Consider the following 17027-nt stretch of genomic DNA (forward strand, 5'->3'; position numbering starts at 1 on the left):
AGATGAAGACGACGAAGAAGAAGGAGATACATGAGGAAGATGCGGGAGAGAGAGAGAATGGGGAGGAAGCATGCGATTTGCGGAAGAAGATGATGTGGGGCTTCCTGCAGGAGCTGTCCCGAGTGGACCTCCTGACGAATTCACTGCAGAGGTGGAGGAGGAGGAAGAAGAANNAAGGGGGGGGAGGAGAAGAAGAAGGGGTTTGATTAAGGGAGGCAGCAAGAGGATTGGGAGAAAGAGAAGGAGGATTAAGAGGGAGCATGTTGAGAGATGAGGAGAGGAGAGAGAACAACAGAAAGGAGAAAAAGGAAGATGCAAGGGTATGGGAGAAAGAGGAACCGGAAAAGACGAAGATGAGAAGAAAAAGAAATCGAGAAGAGTGAAGGCGAGAGAAGTCTTGATTTAGTTCTCTTGTGAAAGAGGAAAGAAGAAGTTATGAGGCTACAGAGTGACAAAAGGAGAGAAGGAAGAAGGTGGGGAGAAGACCAGAAGAAGAGGATGAAGAGAGGGAGGGTGGAGATGGCAGTGCAGAAGAGGAAAGAAGAGAAAAACGAAAGATCAAGAGGAAGAAGAAGCAGGAGAAGAAAGAAGTTGTATTTACTACAGAAGAAGGAGGAGGAGGAGGATGAGGATTGTATTCGAGCTGGACTTGGTGGAGATGAGACAAGGAAGAGGAGTTTCGGCCGTATGGTAAACACTAGACAACTGAAAAAGAAGAAGAGAAAGAAAAGAGAAGAAAAGCATCATTAAGTTCGTTCATAGATACATAGATAGATTCGCTGTCTGTGTACAGTTGAAAGAAATCCTCTTCTTCCCCGAAAAAGAAAAAAGGGGAAGAAAGAGAAGAAGGAAACTACAGAAGAATGGAGATAGGGAGAGAGACGGCGGGGAGAGAAGGAGTTGACGAGGAGGAAGAAGAAGAAGAGTAAAAGAGATGGAGAGATTCAAAGATAGAAGGGACAGAGGGATACAAACCAACTTGAAAAGAGAGAAACAGATAAGAGATCAAACATATAGCTATCTATCTATCTATAGACAGATAAAGAGAGAGAGAGAGGTCTTTGGAGAAAAAGGGAAGAATGAATGAGAGACGAAAGAAGTAGAAGACGTAATGGGGAGGAAAGAAGACAACAAGGAAAGAGGGAGGACAGAAAAAGAAGATGAAAGGAAGAAAGAGACAGGAAAGGAGGGCAAGGGGCCTCTCCCAGGGACCAGATGAAAGAAAGAAAGAAAGAATAGACGCCCTTAAGCAATCAGCCGTAAAAAGTAAAGAAAAAGAAGAGATCTCTTTCTTGAAGAGAGAGAAGAATTAGACTGAGAGTGTGAAGAAGGGAAGAAGAAGCTTTTGCATACCCAACCGAATGATCGAGAAGGAGACAAGAAAAAGACGAAAGAGAAAGAAGAAGAAAATAAGAAAGAAGAAGAAAAAGACCACCCTTGGAGAGAAGAAGAAGAAGAGATATGAAACTACACGAGCAAGAAAGAAAAGAAGAAGAGAATGAAGATGGGAGAATTTGACTGAACCTAACAAGGTACGGAAGTACGTCTATCTTTTCTGCAAGCAAATGAGAAGGACTCTTCAGGAAAGAAATGCTCTTCCTTGCTTCTTCTTCTTCTACGAAAGAAAGAAAGGGACGACTTACGTCTTTTTCTTACACATACTTTCTTGCTTTTGTCTGTACAGTAGATCTCTTCTTCTTAAGACCAGAAAGAGAAGCAAAATGGAGCCCTCCCACCTTCCTCTCTGATAAAGAGAAACAAAGGCAAATCCAGGAGGTCTTCCACCCCCTCGCTTTCTCCTTCTTCTTCTTTTAAGAAGGAGAAAAGAAGCAGAAGAATAAACACGAAGGGAGAATGACACCCCAAGCCTTTTCAGTCGCTCTCTTCATCAGTCTCGGCCTTTTTCGTTCCTTCTTCTTCTTCTTTCTTTCAAATTTAGAGCTACCTATCTTACTACCCTCCCCCCCAAATCTATCTATCTATCTTCAGTCTATCGCCTATCCTTGTTTTGCATCTATCTTAAATCTATCTATCGTCAATCTATGTATCTATCTATGTCTTTCTCTGTCTTCTTCTTTTTTCTTGTTCTGCTTCGAGGGAGAGAGCCTTAATCGTAGCCTATTTCTACGACTCCATTCTCATCTTCTTTCTTCTGCTACGAACGGGCCTTTTCTTTTACTTCTCAGCGTAAGAGGAGGAGAGCTTGCATGATGAAGAATGAGTCTCTTCACTCCCCGAGAAGACAGCAAACATTCTCTGAAAAGAAGAGAATAGAAAGGAGACACTCTATGCCTGGAAGAGAAGAGGAAAGACAGAGAAGAAAGCCTCCTGCAAGAAGTGACGGAATGTCACAACTCCCAAGTCTTTCTCTCCTTCTTCTTCGTCTTCTTCTTCTGTGCTTTCTGAAGAGGAAGAAACGGAAAGAAACGAAAGAGATCTCGCTTCTTCTTCTTCCTTCTCCTTAGCAAAGGAGGGAGAGAAAGAGAGAAGAGTGTGGGATGCGATACAGGGACAACAGTTTGGAGAAAAGAGAAGAGGAGGCGACTTCTCTGATAGAGGAAGAGAGAGGAAGGGCGGCGAAGGAAGGGAAGAATGAAGAGAAGGAGGGAACGGAAAGAAAACGAAGGAAATGACGAAGGAAAAGAAGAAGAAGAGAGAAGAGAAAGCGCGCTGGCAAAGGAAAGAAGTGAGTTGAAACGAAGGCCCGTTAGTTTACATTAAGAAGTAAGAGAAAGGTTGAGAAAGATAGACACATCGATAGAGAGATAGACGGATAAGGACGAGAAGAAAATTTGCTGTGAGGAGAGAGAGAAGAAAGAAAGGCGAGAAACCTGAAGAGACTTAAGAGAAGAGAAGGATGAGAAGCATCATAGGAAAAGAAAAGTACGGCAACCACAAGGATAGAGAAGCGTGTTCTTCTCGATCAAGATGAGGACCTCCTAGGAAGGACGCTTGAAAGGAAGAAAGAGGAAGAAAGAGAAATGGCAATGGATACAAACGACAGATGCGTGTAGATGCTACGAAAGTGAAGAGAGAAGAAAAAAAGATGAAAGAAAGACGAGGAAATAGATAGGCGATCGGTATGACGATGCTTATATTAAAGAAGAAGTAGATAGACGGCTTCCTCTATCATTCATACCGAAGTCTATACAATGGAGACATACCGACGATTTCTTCCCTCTTTCTCCATTCCAAACTATGGCGAGAAATCTCTCAGTTTCTCTCCCTCTCTCTCTCTATTTGTCTGTCTCGCTTTTCTTTTTTCTTTCCCTTGCATGTAAATCGGCGATGTTTCCGCCCGACACATTGCATAGAAATCTTTTCTACACACCCTAGAAGCTCTTCCACATGTCGGCTTGTATTCGGAGACCACGAAGGAGATGTACCGCGAGAGAAGAAAGGAAGAGCTGTAGACAGCACAAGGAGAGAGCGAGCTACCTCTCCCTCCCTCCCTCCTTCCCTTCGTCCGTATCGTACGTCGGCCAAGAGCGTTCAGACTCACTGATTAGACCCACCGGAGAGAAGGAGGGAAGTCTTTGTCTCTTTTCTTCCCTCTTTTGTCTTCTCTCGGCAAGAAGCCTTTCTTTGTATCATCTTCTGAGGTGTACATACACCAGGCGGGAGGAGAGAAAGGAAGAAGGGGGGAAGATGTAGGAATGTCTCTTGAAGAGCTTGACTTAAGCAACTCACGGTAAATTACAATACTAGCTGTACATCTCTTCTTCTTATTTTTCTTATCCTCTCCTTCGTCTTCTTTTTCTTCTTCGCTTCTCTCTCCTTGTCTTATCGATTTTATCTCCCTCTTCTTTCTCTCAACTCTTATCGGACTCTATGCATTTCTTGTTTCTTCTGCTCCGATGAAAGGCATCTTTTCTTCTCTCTTCTCTCTCTCTCTTTCTTTCCCAGGCTCGTGTCTTGAAGAAAGAGAGGAAGAAGAAGCAGAGCAGCAACTTCTCTCTCTCTCTTTTCTTCTGTAGAGAGACTTAGCTCTCTTTCCTTCTTCTTCGTCTTCTTCTTCGAGAACAGATGGAGATCGACCCACCAGCTTTCATCTAGCAACCGATCTTCCGGCAGTTTTGCTATCTTATCCTTTCTTCCTTTGTCTCCTTCTCTTCTCTTATGCTTTTTCTCTCTGTATCTCCGTCTAACTCAACTCACTAATCTTCCTTTTCGCTTTCTCTCCCTCCTGTCGTGTCCTTCTTGACAAGTTATTCATCTCTCGTCTCATTCAGTCTCTCTCTCTTCTTTCTTCCTTTCTTAGAGTTGTGTAGATAACTCTTTCTTTCCGATAGGTGTATCTCTCCTCCTCTTCGCTCAGGTATACAACATCTGTATTTCTCTTTCTCTCTTCTTTCTTTCCGTCTTCCGAGATCTTCTTCACCCACCGACACACGCCGTCTTTTTCTGTTTCTTTTTCTTTTCTTCTAGTGTTGTTCTCTTCCCTCACATCTCCTGCCCAATATTTCACCCTTTCTTTATCACATTCATCTCCCTTGGACGTAGAGACACCGTCCTACGCATGCACTGTATACTTCACATCAACATATATCTGTAGGTATCTATCTATACTCCATCTCTAGATACCTAGATCAGATAGAGCTAAAAGGGACGTATAGTCACACGGTTCGGCTGTGGGGGGGGGAGTGAAGGGATCTTTCTCTTCTCACCTCTTGCAAACCTATCTTGTCCAATTTGTCTATCTTCGGCCTGTCTATTTCCAATCTGTCTACCTGTCTTTAATTTATCGATCTATATGTAGTCTGTCTATCTTGAGTGTTCTTTCCTATCATTTTCTCTTTGACAAAGAGGAGGGAGTTTCGAGAGATGGTAGAGCTCCACGCACTCTTACTCTCTACAAGAGGTCTCTTAGCACGAAGAGGATGAAGAGAAAGAAGAAACTGCTGCTTCACTTCTCCTCCTCCTCCTCTTTTTCTTCTTCTTTTGTTTCTATCTCTTTCTTCATTCTTAGCTAGAAATGACAACTGTCTTTCTATAGACAGCAAGTCCCACGCGTTCTCCTCTCCTCTCTCTGTCTCTTCTCTTCTTCTTCTTTCTCCTTCTTTCTCTTTCTTCACATCAAGAAAAGAAGGAGAAGGAGAAATGAAAGTAGGAATGCACGATCTCTAGGGACGCCTCTGTACTCTCTTCTTCTCTCTCCCTCATGTGGAGTTTATTTTCCTTTCCTCTCTCTTCTTCTTCTCCTCCTCTTCAAAGCTCGATTCTCTTCGTCTCTTTTCTTTGCATGTAGAGGGTGCGTGCATGTATGTCTCTCTCTCTCACTCTCATCTTGGTAGCAAGATCACGAGATAGATCGATAGAATGATAGAGAGATTCTCAAACGGAGGTCAAGAGAAACGAAGAAAGAGTCCAAACACCAATCCTCCCTCTTCTTCCTTCTTCTCTTCCCCTCTTCTTCTTCTTCTCTCGTCTTCTTCTTCTTCTCTCGTCTTCTTCTTCTTCTATTTTTCTCTTGTTCCTAGTGTTGCTAGATAGTGTGTGACTTCTAGGTTCATAAAAATGAAGGCTCTAGTCTTAGTGGGAGGGTACGGCACGCGTCTGCGGCCTCTGACGCTTTCGGTGCCGAAGCCTTTGATCAACTTCTGCAATAAGTCCATTGTCGAGTATCAGATTCAATCTCTTAAGCAGGTAGATACGAAAACTTCTTCTTCTTCATTCTCATCTTTTCTCTCCATTAGTGTCTCTTCGTCTTCTCTTCTCTTCTGTCTCTTCTTCCTCTCTTTCATCTCTCTCACTTCTTCTTCGTCTTCTTTCTCTTCTTCTCGTCATCCTTCTCTTTCTTCTTCTTCTTCGTCTTCTTCTCGTCGTTTACTTTCTTCTTTCTTCTCCTTCTTGTACTTCTCCTTCTTGTACTTCTCCTTACGCACGAAGAGAGAGAGCTCTAAAGAAAGAAAGAAAGTAGATGTGTCTTTTCTGATAGAATCTCTCTCTCAGTCAGGGTTCTTTGTGTATCTTCTTCGAGACTGTTGCGTGTGGGTAGCGACTGCATGCAGGGGTGGGGCATTTAGGATGAGAAAGTGAGAGGTAAAGGCAGATCTTTCTTTTTACTGTGCGTTTTCTCTACACAAGTAGACAGCCAGAAGCGAGAGAGAGAGATCAAATGCCGTGTCAAGAAAGAAGCGAAGAAAAGGTTGGGCGTTCTTCTTCTTTTTGATCTCTGTAAGTGAAGAGATCTGGAGGCTGTGTTGGGCGTGGTGTACATACACTCGAAATCTGTTCCAGATGGTAATGCTGTTGATAAGAAGAAGAAGAAGGACAAGGCAGAGGTACTACTAGTAGGAGGAGTAGTAGCAGGAGTAACGCTTCTTCGATGTTTGTGGTGTACATACACCCCGCAAAAACTCACCCGTACTGGGGGGTACATTGAAGATGCGCACTAAAGAAAGCCAGTCTTTCTCTTTCTGATCCTCCTCTTTCTTTCTTTCTCTCTCACTCTTTCTCCTTTTCTTTCTTTCTCACTCTTCCTTCTTTTTCCAGGCAGGTGTAGATCACTTGATTCTTGCTGTGGCCTACCAGCCATCCGCTATGATGGAAGCCCTCTCAGAGTTAGAGAAAAAGGTAGATCAAAACGACAACTTTCTTCTTCTTCTTCTTTTCTTTCATCTTTTCTTGACTGTCTTGCTCGTTTGTAACGAGAGGAAATCTCTCACTTTCTTTCTTCTCCGTCATCTTCCACCGCATGGTCATCTTCGCTTCTTCTTGTTTTTCTTTCTCTTTCTCTCTCACTTTCTCTCTCTTCATATCGCCTATCTGCACATATACAAATGCTCTCGTTTCTTATCATCTCCCCTCCCTGCTTTTCCCCTTTCTTTCTTTTGCCTGTCAGCGTGTCTGTTCCGCGTGGAGAGAAGTTTGTTTCGTCATTTCCTGCCTGTTTGCTCTTCACTTTCGCATTCTATCTCGTTTGGTCGACTCTGTTTTATCCCTCAATCTCTTCTTACTCTAACGCTTCTCATTCTTCTCTCTCTGCGTGTATCTATACTTTATATATATCTGTATACATACAGAGAGAGATATCTCCACTATCTACACATGTATGTATGTGGGGTATATACATGTATGTCTATAGTGTATGTAGGAATGTGTATGTGCGTCTGTCTGTCTCTGTCTCTGTCTCTGTGTGTGTGTCTGCAGTATGATATAAAAATCACATGCTCAAGAGAAGAGGAGCCCCTAGGGACAGCAGGGCCTATACGATTAGCCAAACCACTTCTCCTGTCTCCGTCTCCTCTCCTTGTCAAGTCTTCTTCTTCTTCCACTTCTTCTTCTCTGCATGTCGACGCTGCTCTAGATAGTCAAGAAGGGTCGCGTGAAACTCCGCCTCCATCGTCGCCAGAGGGGGAGGAGAGAGAGAAAGATACACAAGAAGGAGGAGGAGAAGAAGAGAAGAGCAACAAGGAACACGAGGAGAAGAGAGAGATGAAAGACAGGTGTTTTTTCGTATGTAATAGTGATGTTATATGTGACTTTCCTCTCAAGGAAATGCTTGCTTTTCATAAAAGGAAAAAAGCCGAGGCGACGATCCTCGTAAGTTCTCAGGTGTACATACACCCCACCCAATCGAGTGTCTGCCGTCTTACATAGGTGCATATACAGTCTACGGAGAAATCTCCCGTTTTGATAAAGGACGGGGTAGAGTTGTTTCCTATATACGCAGACTACTTCTTCGTGAGAGATTCGGGTTTTTCTTATTTCTCTCAACGCCTTCTGTCTTTGTCTTTCTCTCCTCGGTGCTGTAGAGGCTATCCACCGCCTGTAGACTTCCACTGTATCTACATGCCTGGCCTACCTCCGTACACGTTTGTAGATCTATCTTCATGCGTATACATATGGCATCTATATATATAGAGAGAGAGAGGGAGTTTGATAGGTAGCTTTATCTCTATACCTAGATAGCTGGTATATGTAAAGCTTCACGCTGTGGAAGTAGAGGAGTTGATATGACTGTTGTCGTCTCTGTGTAGAGAGGTCGGCTAATATGCGGAGACAATACAATAGACAAAGTCATATGTCTCTTCTTCTTATGTATTGCAATGTGTATGTCGTCATAGGCATCGTCTAGATAGATATGTATGTTCATAAATCCCTGCAGGTAGTGTGAATGGGAACTCTCTAACCTTCCCTTTATGTCTCTGTCTCTTCTGTGCCCCTACTTCTTTCCTTCTCTCTCTCCGGAGTTTTTCCGTCCTTGTCTCTACATCTCTTGTCTCCTCTCTTCTTCTTAAAGCCACACTCTCTCCATCTCTCTTCTGTCGCTTCCTTTCTTTCTTTCGCATCTCTTTGTCTGTTTGCGCTGTCCTAACTTTTCTCTTTCTTTTCTGTAGGTAACCGAGGTGGAAGATCCGTCGCAGTATGGCGTTGTCCTTCATGAAGAAGAAGAAGGGGGAGAAGGAGGAGGGAAGATTTTGCGGTTTGTCGAGAAGCCTCAGACATACGTAGGCAATTGTATCAATGCAGGTGAGCTCTACTCAAAGAAACAGGAAAGGGATGGAAAAGAAAGAGGTGAGAAGAAAGAAAGAAAAGGAGAGAAAGAAGGAATGGATGGTAGAGATAACGAAAGAGAAAGAAAAGGGACAAGGAGAAAGGAAGGAATGTTGGCGATAGCTGCAGAGCAAGTGTGTCCTAATGTTGAAATAAGAAAGGAATTGCAACGATAGGAGATACAGCTGAAATAAAGAGAAAGTTCTTTCCTTTCGTGCGCTTCGTTTTGTTCTTTCCAGGTGTATGTAAAACATGTCATAGAAGGAACTCTCTTCTGTCCCATAGAGATATCTTGCTTTCTTTTCTTCTCCATATCTAGACATATTCATGGAGAGAGAGAGAGATTTAGATAGACGCCTTACTCTCTTTCTTCTTTTATTTCTTCTTCGGTTCTGGCTCGTGTCTCTTTGGGCTCCTGTCCCTCTCTTTCTCTCTTTCTCTCTCTCTCTAGATCCACACCTATACACCCTATTCAAACAAGAGAGGAGGTAAATATACCTGTGCATGCATTGATTGACCTACCGATCTTTTTTGTTCATCCCCTTCATGACGTCTTCTTCTCACAAGTCCAAATCCTGTTTTTCTCCATTCTCCTTCTTCTTCTTCTCCTCCTCCTCCTTTTCTTTCTTTTTTTCTCTGAACTGTTCAAAAGAAGACTTTATGTTGTAGATCGTGGCTGTACAAGAATGAGCCATCTGGAAGAGGAGGAGAAGAGCTCTTTCCCATCATTGGGGTGATCTGTCTCTGTGTCTCTGATTAGGTCTATATATTTTGAACGCAAGTGTCATCGATAGAATTCCCCTAAGTCCCACATCTATCGAAAAAGAAATTTTTCCTTCTCTTGCAAAGAAAGGAAGTCTCTTCTGTTACAAACTGAAGGGGTACTGGTGAGCCACTCTCTCTCTCTCTCGTTCTTTTCTACCGACACCTACATCGTCACTTTTCCTACCTTTCCGGAAGTCGCTTTTTTGTCTTCGGTCTATATCTGATCTGTTGATCTATCTTTCTTTCAGCTTCACTCCGAGATGCATGCATGCCCTTTTAGCTCTTTCCCTCTATGTTAGCTGTGTGTAAACAACTTGTCCGTGCTTTTCTTCTTCTTCTCCTCTGTTTGAGGTCATTCGTTCCATTTGGTGGAGGTGTATATACACCAGAGACATCCTCTCACTCTTCAGTGTCTTCACTAAATCTTTTCTCAGCATTTTTGACATCTTTCGTTTCATGCTTTGGCAACTACAAGCACCAATTCTTTCTTCTCTCTTTCTTTCTTTCTTTCTTTTCTTTCTCTTTCTTTCTTTCTCTCTTTCTTTGCAGGGCAGATATAGGTCGGCCGAAGGATTTTCTGGAAGGAATGTCTTTACACCTCAATGCCCTGAGAACGAAGCAAGAAGAAGAAGAGAAGCAGCAGAAGAAGACGAAGAGCCATGGAGAGAAAGAGAAGAAGGAAGAAGGAGAGAACCCACTAAAGACTCTAGAAGTGGAGAAGAAGAAGAAGCATGAAGATCGGGACGAGAAAGAGTCTTTTCTCCTATCTTCTCCCCGCCTTGTCGAGGGCCCTCAATTCATTGGCAATGTCCTTGTTGTAAGCTATCTCTCTCTCTCTCTCTTCTATCTTTCTTTCTTTCTTTCTCTCTCCCCTCTCTACTTTCTTTCTCTCCCTCTGTCTTTTCTTTTCTTTCTCTCCGTGTGTCTGTCGGTGTGTGTGTAGATCTCTCTCTCTCTCTCTTTTTCTTTCTTTCTTTCTTTTAGCTGAGCCCGAAGGAGACCTGTGGTGACGAAGTTTCTAAGGACTTTATCCTTGGCCTAGATTCATTTCTTTCTTTTTCTCTCGACTTTCTTTCTTTTCACCTCTATGTCTATGTGGCTGTGTGAATACGTACTTTCCCTTATTATCATATGTAGGACTCACCTAAGCTTAAAGACAACTGGAGAGCACCCTCCACCCCTCTCTTCTCTTCATCTCTTCTCTCCTCTCTCTCTTTTTACACGTAGAGATCTAGACTGTAGAGACACATCCATGTATATACGCAATGTACCCAACCATCTTATGTATACATGTATATATACATCATACACTATATGTCTATATCTGTCGTCATCGAAATCTCCCTCTCTCTATATATGTATGTCTCTCTCACTATCCACATATATGTATTTTTTTCTCTCTATCTCTCTCTACAACTATCCATCTGTATATACTTATACTCGATCTATCCCTAGCTTTCTCTCTACACATCTATATCTATCTAAATTACCTTTATGCAGGTATCCTGTATCTACCTATCTTTCTCTCTCTCGCTCTCTCCATGCATATCTATGTCTATCTAACCATCGACCTGCGTGTCTACGTCCTGTATGTATGTGTATAGACATGTGTGTATATGTGAGGTGTATGTTCGCTTGCTATAGGACCCTACAGCTAAGATAGGAGAGGATTGCTTGATCGGTCCTGACGTGACTATTGATAGAGGAGTGACGATAGGCCGTGGATGTCGATTGAAACACACGGCTATTATGACGGGCGTTCGAATCGACGATTTTTCTTGGATTCAATCGTCGATTCTCGGCTGGCAGTCCAAGATAGGAAAATGGGTAAGATAAGACACGCGCTATGGGTAGGAAAAGCTAGCTAGATAGATGAAAAGATAGACACCTAGGGAAGTAGCTACCAAAAAAGGTGAGGTGATTGAGGATGATCACGAGCATACATAGGTGACGCTTTTCATAGATCGGTCGGTTTGCTGCTTCTTCTCTAGTCACTCGCGGTCTTCTACGTTGTCATCTGTAGATGTGTATGTCTCCTCTTTCTCTTCTACTTGTTCCTCTCCTTTCATCTTGTAGAAGATACACGTCTTCTTCTCCTCTCTTTGGAGGTATATGATCTAGGTTCATGTGTATTCGGTGAATGTGTACCTATACATACATATATAGATATATATACATAGATATATATATATATATATATGAGTGCAGGTGTATTCATATGCGTCCTTGATCGGGTGTACCTATGTCTGTTTACTTTTATATAAGATATATATATATATATATGTGTATATATATGTGTGTATCTTTATATGTATGTATATCCTGTCTATACCCCCTGCTGAGGCGATAGGGGATTGCGTTCCCTGGATGTCTTGTATTGAGAATGAGAAAGAAGAGATAGGACTTAACTTATGAAAAGATATTACCTTTCTAAGGGATACACGGAAAGATCTTTCTATTTCCTTCCTTTCTTTTTCTTTCTCATCTGTCTCAATCATCCTGTCTCTTCTGCTGCGTGGATCTACACCGTATCTGTACATATCTATAGATAGATATTGTTGACGTATTCATTCACTCATTCTTTCTCTCTCTCTCTCTTTGTGTCTTTCTCTTTAGTTAGCTTCTCTTTTATACTGCAGTCATACCCGGTCTTTCCTTTCGCCGCATTTTGTCCTCCTTTTTGTCGTATCTGCCGTCCCTTGTGTGTCGTTCCTCTTTCTCTTCATTCATCTGATCTGTCTTGTAGAGTGAATGGAGTATTTCATTATGTATCTCTGCAAGAAAGTGTGTATATAGACATATGCATCTGTTGGTATGTCCTACTAGAGGAGAGTGTGAGCTGAAGAGGAGACAAAGAGTTCGGTGTCTTGTTGATATGCTCTCTTTGAAGTGTCTCTTCTCTCTCTCGTCTTTCTCTCTCAAGAGATAGAAATTGCCTCCATTCCTCTCCGTTCTTCTTCTATCTTTCTTTCTTCCTCCCAATTCATTCTCACTGCGGTGTCTCTCGACCATTCGTTCCTGCCTTCTCTCGCTCTCCTTTTCTGCTTTCTTACCCTCTCATCTTCATCTTCTCTTTATCTTCTTCTTCTTTGTCTTCTCTTCTTCTTTTTCTCTTCTTCTTCTCTTTATATATCTTTTCTTCTTCTTCTCTTTCTCTTTCTCCTGTGTATTGCTTGTAGTGTCGGATAGAAGGCTTGACAGTCGTAGGCGAAGACGTTCAGATAGCTGGGGAGTGCTTCATAAATGGCGCTTTCATTCTCCCCCACAAGCACCTCACACAATCCATTCATGAACCTGGCGCTATCATCATGTAGACAGCACAAGGTCCTACCAAAGAGGAGAAGACGAAGAGAAGAAGAAAGAGGAAGAAAAAGAAGAGCAAGAAGAAGAAGATGGGTTCTCTCTCTCTGTCTCTCTCTTCGTCGTGTCCCCGAGATGTAGAGAGAGAAGGTGAAGAAAAGAAAGAGGGAGACAGACAAAGACGGCAAGATGAGAAGAAGGAACGAGAGAGAAAGAAAGTTTTGACGAGTGTGTGGCTAGAATGGCTTGTAGAGAGAAGAGCTAAGAAGAAGAAAGAAGAAGACAGAAAGAAAGAAAGAAAGGATGTAAAGAGATTGGAAAGGAAGAAGACGAGAGACAGGCGATTTCTTTCCTCCTCTTTTTTCGATCGGAAAGCGGAGAGGAACAAATAAGGTAGATATATGTATCATTCTTGTCTCCGTTGAGAGAGCACGGCCATGCATGCAGCCTTCTTCTTCCTCTTCTCACTAGTCTACGGTTTACCACGTAGAGGGATACATTCCTTACGCTTCTCCATAGAAAGCAAAGAAAGAGGAAGAGACGAAGAAGCCCTCGTTTTTCTTCCTGTTCTTTCCATATTTCTGTCTCTCCTCTTCTCCTTTCTTCCCTTGTCATCTGTCTGTCTCTCTATTTCTCTATTTTGTAGAGGTTGCTTTCCTCCTTTTCTTTCTTTCTCTCACTTTCTTTTCTTTAGAAACCTTTCCTTTTCTATTTCTTCTCCTGGTATGTTTCATGAAAGAAAGAAAGAGATGGAGCTACAGGTCGAGAGAAGGAGAGAAGAGAGAAGGAAAGGAAGGGTGAGAGAGAAAGAACAAGAAGAAGAGAAGAAGAGGAAGAGGGAAGAGGAATGTATGGACGGGGTTGGAAGGCTTCTTTCTTTCTTTCTGTGTTGAGAGAGTGAGAGAGAATGAAGAAGAAAGAATGAAAGGTCAATCTAACAGAAAGGCAGAGAAAGAAAGAAAGAAGAAAAGTCGATACGTCACTCCCTCTATCCCCCATACATGTACAGCCATATCTCTTCTTCTCCCTACACACAAACGTATGTATCGAGATGTGTATCGTATGGACAGTATATAAATAGATAGGTAGATTAAAGATAGATAGATAGATAGGTAGGTAGATCCAGCTAGATAGATAGGTAAAAGATATTGAGGTGTATGTTGTTCCTCCGTGTATTAGAGGTGTGTTATGTCATGTCGTTTTGTCTCAACGAATGAATTAAGGAAACAGAAGAGAAAAAAGAAAACCCTCCAGACTCTTCTTTTTCTCGAAGTGTCTTTCCTTCCTTCTGATCTTCACTTCCTTCCTCCTCCCTCTGCATTTCCTTCTTTCTTACTCTCTCTGTTTCGAAGTTTCTTGTAGAGTCTCTTCTGCTCGTTTTGCCCGGGTCAAGAAAGAAGAAAAGAGAGAAAGAAAGAAATATCACACGCAGGAAAGTATCTCACACGTCATGATCTCTCTCTCTATACATATACCCTGTATATATGTATCTACATAGATATATAGATATAAATTTACACATGTAGACAGATATGTGTAATATAAACATCTATATCTGCATAGTGCATCTTGTAGATGTATAGAGATCGAGAGTCGCCCGAGGAGAGAGAAGAAGGCTAGAGAGGAGTCTTTTTCCTGGAAAGAAGAGGAGAGACAGACAGAGAGACAGAGACCGTATCATGCTACCACCCCGCAGAGAGTCATCGTATAAGGCCGATTCTTTTCTTGTTCTTTTTCGTCTTTTCTCCTTTCTTTCTTTCTTTCTTTCTCGCTCTTTTCCTTTCTTTTCATTCGTATGTTGGTTTCTCTATCACAAAGGGGGGGAGAATCTACGGATTCTCTCCTCGCTGATCGAAGTTTTTTTCTTCTCCTGCTGTGTACGTTAGACTTTTCTTGTCCTCTAAGTCTTGGTTTGTCACTCTATCTATCTACCTATCTGTCTCTCTCTCTCCTCGTTCCTTTCCTCCTTCTTTCTCTGCTACTTCTCTTTCTCTCTTGCTCTCTAAAGGAGTTGTCTTCATCTCATTCTCACTTGCATGGGTTTCATTCGACAAGAGAAGAAAGAGAAAGAAAGAAAGACAAAGACAGAAGACTGTTGCGAGGAGAAAGAGCGTGCATCTGGATAGGCATGGGGGACGGATAGGAGAGAAGAAACGCCTGTTTAGGGCTAGGAGCAGAGGGGCATCACCTCGACCTTTCTGTTCCGCTTCGTCCTTGGTCTATTACGGTTTGATACTGACTACCTGTCTGTCTGTACGTACACCTAGAGAGGTTCTTCACAATGGCAAGGAAAGGTTTACTTCAAGGAAATTGAAGAAGAAAGACACACACATACAGACACGCGTACGGTCCATCTAAAACATCCAGGGTTGTTGCTATATAAGAAAAGAAGATCCGTTGATCTATCTATCTATCTATCTACCTATCCTTGTATCGATCTATGCTCTACACGTAAACGATCTTTCACTCCACATGCTCTGTGTCTAAAAATACTCTTCACACAGCCACATTAATAATACTTCCTTGCTTGCGGTCCTCGACGCAAACACAACGAAAAGAGGGAAAGCCAGGTGGCGAAAGGAGACGGGACAGCGGTAGAGAAGTTCCTCTCTGCAGATCAGTCTACCAAGGGAAAGGGGAAGGAGAAGAAAGGACAGGTTTCATTCATCATAAGAAATGACGATCTTTCTTGATAAAGAAGACGTGAGAGAAGAAGAATAAGAAGAAAGAAGATAGAGGAGAGTGAGCAGGGTGCATTACCATCAGGCTGGAGGAGGGAGGCGTCATACTGAAGATGATCCATCCATTTTTTAGAGAAACGGAAACAAACTGCGCTTTCAAAAGAATTAGACACCTTGCTACGCCGAGCAGATAAAGAAAGGATCAGCCATGAGGACGGGTGTCTATTCATAGGAACTTTCTGTATAGGTGAAACGTCTTACTGGATAAGAAAACTACGTGTGCCGACTAAGCAGAGACATCCTTGTAATGGTTGGTGAAGAATCATCTCCCCACTCCAGCGTACCATCCGGCTGCTTTCTTTCAGAATAAGAATTCAGCGGCACTTGGCCGCAGGCCGTAGAAGTGCACCTTGTCGATGGAAAGATTCGCACGGACGCCAACAACATGAAGACGTGTGCGTCTTAGGTGCTCAGGCGGTACTTCCGAAAGGCCGCATGCTAAGAGCACAGTTAACCCTATGTCGAGAACTCTAAGAAGACGACCGAGAACGAAGCCGGCCAATCAGGCCAGGAGAGAGGAGAAGGTATTTCGAGTCGCCGGTGCGACGACGGAGACAGCAACTGGAGCCCTTTGATATGCCGGCGGTTACGATCAAAAAAACCCTTTCTGGTTTCATTCCTAAGGGCGGTCGGTCCTGACCCGAAGTCGATGTCGCGAGTGTATTTGCGTGTCGAGAAGGACATCGAAAACCGTCTGTCTCTACGTCATCGATGGTGAGAAGACACGATTAAGACCCCTACGTTATCGCCTGCGAAAGCAATCTGCGAAGCTCTGTCTACATGGCCGGGTAAGCATTCGGGGCAGTTCATCCTGCTGACAAGGTTAGGAGACGCACACCGAATATAAATCGCCAGTCCCTCTACCATGGACTGATACTGAGCAATAAGAAGAAGACCTCGTGTAGTGAAGAGCCGTTAAGACACCTGGAATAAAAACACTCGGCCTCGCTTCGGGTGAATTTGAACTGGACAGGACCGTTCACTTGACTGTGTGACGTGTGGATCGTCTCCTTAGCTTCTTCCCTGGAGACGGCAAGGAAGCTCTGCACCGTGAGAAGTTTGTTTCTAGAAGACTGGGGAACGTTTTCTGTGGGGGTGCGACCGATCAAAGGTTTGCAATTCCTCATGCGAACATAAGACGCTTGTGTCAGTCTGGTGGACGAAACACTTACCGTGTAGGCTTTGATCTCCGGCCTACTACAGGGAGTGAACGTAACTAGTCTGTAAGCTGACAAGGAGAAACTTCGTCGAAGCCCAGAGCTTCATGCTCGTGAAGGTCCGAGCCGTTCTTCGAACCGAATGTGCGGACAGAGTACTTGCGTATCTCCATAGGTTCCGTAAACCGATGGACGTGTACTACTTTGAGAATACACGAGCTCTCCTGTCCTTATGCCAAGACTCTACTTCATTTTCACTGGTCAGTTTCCAGTTCGCTCGCTGTTCAAAAGCACTCCTACTTCGGGCGCAAAGCTCAAGGAACAAGGGAGACGACGCACACAGGAGATCACAGAACTCTCCACAGAGTGCCAGTGCGACTTTCTCGCATCGGACACGCAAACAAGATACTGTCCCAGTTTCTTCAGATCCCTCAACACAAACAAGGGAGAGGGCATCCCCGGCCCAGCACGCGTTCTTTCTTTCTTTCTTGATGACCGCGCGGACCATGGAATATCTTCCTCACACAAGAAGAACGAAAGGAAGCCCGGTTGCACCCCCCCCCCC

General features: G+C 43.3%; 2 protein-coding genes across 2 annotated transcripts; one reads left to right on the top strand and one right to left on the bottom strand.

The window, feature by feature from the left end:
- Positions 1 to 213: 213 nt before the first annotated feature.
- Positions 214 to 3227, bottom strand: CSUI_002178 (uncharacterized protein). Its single transcript, XM_068062380.1, has 2 exons — positions 1644 to 3227; positions 214 to 705 (listed from the first exon to the last, which is right to left on the bottom strand). The coding sequence occupies exons 1-2, from the start codon at positions 1658 to 1660 to the stop codon at positions 249 to 251; spliced, it is 474 nt and encodes a 157-aa protein (XP_067925642.1). The 5' UTR covers positions 1661 to 3227; the 3' UTR covers positions 214 to 248.
- A 272-nt stretch (positions 3228 to 3499) lies between these two features.
- CSUI_002179 (gdp-d-mannose pyrophosphorylase) lies at positions 3500 to 16898 on the top strand. The gene is made up of 8 exons (XM_068062381.1): positions 3500 to 5646; positions 6496 to 6576; positions 7153 to 7545; positions 8343 to 8475; positions 9260 to 9386; positions 9814 to 10081; positions 10909 to 11091; positions 12444 to 16898. The coding sequence occupies exons 1-8, from the start codon at positions 5518 to 5520 to the stop codon at positions 12576 to 12578; spliced, it is 1449 nt and encodes a 482-aa protein (XP_067925643.1). The 5' UTR covers positions 3500 to 5517; the 3' UTR covers positions 12579 to 16898.
- Positions 16899 to 17027: the final 129 nt, after the last annotated feature.

This window comes from Cystoisospora suis, assembly GCF_002600585.1.
Source record: "Cystoisospora suis strain Wien I chromosome Unknown contig_912, whole genome shotgun sequence".
In the NCBI taxonomy this organism is placed as follows: Eukaryota; Apicomplexa; class Conoidasida; order Eucoccidiorida; family Sarcocystidae; genus Cystoisospora; species Cystoisospora suis.

Coding starts and splice junctions, on each gene's coding strand:
- CSUI_002179 (XM_068062381.1), top strand. CDS start 5,518: ATGAAGGCTCTAGTCTTAGTGGGAGGGTACGGCACGCGTCTGCGGCCT. Junction 6,577..7,152: donor TCTCAGAGTTAGAGAAAAAG/GTAGATCAAAAC, acceptor GTGTGTCTGCAG/TATGATATAAAAATCACATG. Junction 10,082..10,908: donor TCATTGGCAATGTCCTTGTT/GTAAGCTATCTC, acceptor CGCTTGCTATAG/GACCCTACAGCTAAGATAGG.